This window comes from Odontomachus brunneus, unplaced genomic scaffold, assembly GCF_010583005.1.
Source record: "Odontomachus brunneus isolate Ranch 3 - 2012 unplaced genomic scaffold, Obru_v1 Obru_scaffold_051, whole genome shotgun sequence".
NCBI classification, from domain to species: domain Eukaryota; kingdom Metazoa; phylum Arthropoda; class Insecta; order Hymenoptera; family Formicidae; genus Odontomachus; species Odontomachus brunneus.
The window spans coordinates 1115652-1119708 of NW_022639501.1; the positions used below are offsets into that span (position 1 = coordinate 1115652).

Below are 4057 nucleotides of genomic sequence, written 5' to 3' on the forward strand. Positions count from 1 at the left end.
TATATATATATATATATATATATATATATATATATATATATATATATATATATATATATATATATATATATATATATATATATAAATACATATGAAATAATATTTTATTTTTATAGACATGTGAAAAATAATTTAACACCAATGAAAAACTGCTGCATAAGTAAAAGCAGAAATTGTTGCTCAGATAAAACCGTTGTTATATTCTTGTTTCAAATTAAGAAAAATAAACAAAACTACTGTCAGAGTTGTGAATTCTTTTTAAAAGCTCTTTCTCTGTCAGAAATATTTAAAAAATTCTCCAAATCGGAATAAATCGAAACGGTTTGGTCAAATCCGGAATCGAATAATACTCGAAAAAATCCGAGAAGGGTAAAAAATCGAGATTATCTTGGTAAAAACGGAATGTATCATCTTGTCAACGAGTCAAAGATATATCTGTCATAATGGATGTCGATTAATTAAGACTTACTCAATGGCATCCAATTCTAACGTCACGGTATCTCTTTTTTTCTTCGGCGGCATTTTGAAGCATCAAGTTTCTCTCACTTGAACGATAACGGAGAAGGATTTCCCCGTGGACAACTCTATGTCTTTGACAGTCAGGATGCCTTGTGACAGTTGCCACGCTGGAAAATAGAGTGCGTTATTGATCAAACAATTATCGCCAATCTCGCGCGGAATCGAAAGGCACCCTCGAAATAACAGAACTTTGACGCTATCATGAAAAGAACGAAGCAACTGATGACATATCCAATAATATGCGCCGTTATTTTCTGCGCCGCTAGCTGTTGCCTGTGAAGTGCATCAGTTTCTCGCGAAACTGTCAGTTTTCTCTTGGCATATGCGATATACACACACACCTCTCCGCGAAATTCCCAGTTATTTTCGAGAAAAACACGTACAGACAGAGACTTGTCAACGTATTGCAAAATTTCACGTAAAAATATCGCGCATATTATGAGAGAAGTCCCGTTAAAAGCTGCCTGCAATATCCGTTAACGCTGTCCTCTCCTCTCATCATCAATATTTACGACACGTAAAATCGAGGGCTGGTCGATTCGTTCCGAGGAGAAGAGAATAGCGAACAAAATGAAACGTAAACAAGATTTCAAATACATTGAGCGATCGCGAGTCCAATGAAACGGATAGAACACGATAGAGCGTCCCGTGGAAATATGCACGTGTCGCCAAGAGAACCAGAGAATATATGAGAGGCAGTGCGACATGAACAAATGTTTATCGTACACGTATACGCTTCGCCGTTCGCCGTCACTTTGCTCTTGATATCATTGAGCATCTGGCTTTGCATATGCCGATGGGGATTCGGTCTCAATCTAAAAGACCAAGAAGTAATTTGTGCATCTTTTACGCATACTTCGAGATTTTCCTGCCAACATGCCTCTGACACGCATAAGCAAAAACAACCCTAAAAATAGATTCTTGTTACATTCTAGGTTGTCCATTGTCTGGTGGTCTACTTTCTCATCATCACCCTCTTAAATGTGCTTTTCTTAGGGCACGTACGGTTCTTTTGCGAATATCCATCAGAAATGAATAATTAGGTATTTGATAAAGTTCAATTTATCGTTTCTTTCGCGATTTTTTAAAATTTATTTATTTATTGTTCTTAGCTTTTTCCATAAAAAAACGCATCTTCAGATTATCTTTTCCGCGCGTTTTCCTACGTCGATATATTTTATATATTGATAAATTTGAAAAATAAATATGATAAAAAAATCTCGTAGAAAATAGGTTATATCGGTAAATTACGGGACTCGGATTTTTTTTTATGATGCGGATGATAATCCTCATTTGTTTATCGTTAGGTTTGCTCTTCGTAGTTGAATTAGTGCACACTTTCTGTACTTAAAAAGAAACAGATATATAGCTGTGACTTGTGGTCTGTTCTTTTCAGCTGCACTGCTGAACTGGTGCAATAAGTTAAAGTGAGACAAGTATATGTTTTCTCACTCTAACTTATTGCACCAGTTCAGCAGTACAGCTGAAAAGAACAGACCATTGGTGTAAAGAAGAGAGAAAGAGAACTAGTGCAGCCAGAGAATTCATCTGCAAAGAACAGATAAATTAAAAACTAGAATTTATGCGAACTTGTTGTCAATAGATGGCACCATTCGTATCATTTTGAGCCGCAGAGAACATTCCGTTATTGTTAGATGGCACCACTTGCATCGCTTTGCATCGAAGGAAGTATTTAGTTACGTGCGGAATTTCGAGTGTAAAAGGTATGTCAATTTACGAGTGAATCAATTATTTATCGAGATATCTGTTATTAAGAAGAGTTACTTGCTTAGTGAATATGTGAACAGTGTAGCGAAATTATCGGGATCAGTGAGAATAATGCGGCTGCAGTCGATAGTTCGCCACCTAACCTATAAGCGGAATCTTGCGCGCATAAATAACATTAATTATATTCGATAATATATTGATTAATATTAATATTATTAATGATATCCGACGAAACATCCACTTTAAATTTGTGAATATGCAATGTGACATTTTATTTATTTTCACGGCATTATAATAACCTTAATAAATATGTATTCTAAGTATTTTTCCACGTGACAGCTATATTTGTGGGGGCGAATCGTAACTTTATGTAGAATAAAAAAAATAGTGGGAAATCTATGAAAATACAATTATTTCTGACATTTCTTTCTCAGATGGGTCTAGCCAGACATGCTCAGTTCCTCAGCCGTACCATTTTTGTGCAGAACAACGATGTGGACAAGGCATGTCACATGTTAAGTCGAATATTGCACAAGGAGGATATCTTAGGCCAATATAGACGCACCAGGTATTTTGAGAAACCAACTCAGGTCAGGCGCAGAATCAACTTTGAGAAATGCAAAGCAATTTACACCGAAGACATGGCCAGAAAGATTGAGTTTCTTCTTCGAAAGAACAGAGTCGATCCTTATCCTGGTGCATCGTAAGCGAGATTATGGATTCTATTTTAAATTATACAATTATATGGAAACTATACCTGATAATTAACCCATAATCTACTTAGAAATATCAGTACTATAAATATAAAAAATATTCTGTCACATGCTGTTAACGCTAGTTATTTCAATTATCTTTATTTCACATATATGCCATGTAAATTGGCTCAAATAACACAGATATTATCTTACCTTTCTGTTTTCATTCCTTTCATCAATGCACTGAGTGCTCTGATATCAAAACTATTTCCCAGTCTATTATTGAAACTGGAAGATTTTCATGTATCATTATATGTGAATGTAAATATTGAGTACACAGTTTGCTTTGGACGATCTTTAACTTAACAGTACAATTCCAAATTTTATCTACCAAAGAAGATCCAAGTGATCCTAATTGTACATGTATGAATGCACACGTAACTACGTATCCATAAGAAATATACAGGATCTTGTCTTGGATGCTGTCGTAAATTTATAAATCGTCCAAAGCGAGCTCTGCACTCTGCTCACTTCTCGGGGAACAAAATTTCCTCGCGCTGAGAGGCCAACGAGTATGGCGCGCAACGCGTTGATAGATCAACGGCGCGGCATACGTTTAAACGCTAATACGGCACTGTGGAAAGAAATGAAAAATCGCCCCGACGGACAGGAACGCGTTACGCCGCTATCTCGCGCCATAAGTAACTCAAGGAAGTCCGCGCGGGAAAGCGCGCGTCTCTCCTTTCTTTCTTTCTTTTTTTATCCTTCCACCCTCTTTCCGTAAGCGACTTCCATCATCTTTCTTTCGCGAGAGAGGCGAGAAAAGACAAAAAGGTCGGCCGGCCGACCGACCGACCGACCGACCAACCAACCAACCGACCGACCGGTCGGCTTTCTTGGCAACGACTCCGCCAACTTTGCGAAAATTGAATAGATAACGGTGCCGGTCATGCCAAGTTTTCCAGCGGGGATTGTCGAGGGAGGAAGAGAATAAGTTAGCGAAGAGAAAACGAGAGAGAGAGAGGGAGAGGGAGAGAGGGAGAGAGAGAGAGAGAGAGAGAGAGAGAGAGAGAGAGAGAGAGAGAGAGAGAGAGAGAGAGAGAGAGAGAGAGAGA

General features: G+C 37.7%; 2 protein-coding genes across 6 annotated transcripts in view; one reads left to right on the forward strand and one right to left on the reverse strand.

The window, feature by feature from the left end:
• Positions 1–4057, reverse strand: part of LOC116845358 (armadillo repeat-containing protein gudu) — a 14276-nt gene that overhangs the window by 7796 nt on the left and 2423 nt on the right. For 2 of the 5 annotated variants that reach the window (XM_032817937.1, XM_032817941.1), the window contains exons 1-2: positions 1117–1260; positions 470–626 (exon numbers count right to left, since the gene is read on the reverse strand). In XM_032817937.1, the coding sequence (XP_032673828.1) occupies positions 470–522 (53 nt within the window). In that variant the 5' untranslated portion in view covers positions 523–626; positions 1117–1260. Of the gene's footprint in view, positions 1–469; positions 627–860; positions 1267–4057 lie in introns of those variants that run through there. The other 3 variants (XM_032817940.1, XM_032817938.1, XM_032817939.1) reach the window with 3 other exon arrangements.
• On the forward strand, positions 2109–3154 carry LOC116845361 (28S ribosomal protein S21, mitochondrial). The gene is made up of 2 exons (XM_032817944.1): positions 2109–2243; positions 2682–3154. Exon 2 carries the CDS (start codon positions 2682–2684, stop codon positions 2952–2954), a length of 273 nt encoding a protein of 90 aa, XP_032673835.1. The 5' UTR covers positions 2109–2243; the 3' UTR covers positions 2955–3154.

Bases quoted from the DNA above. Each gene is read 5' to 3' on its own strand.
- LOC116845361 (XM_032817944.1), top strand. From the start codon at position 2,682: ATGGGTCTAGCCAGACATGCTCAGTTCCTCAGCCGTACCATTTTTGTG.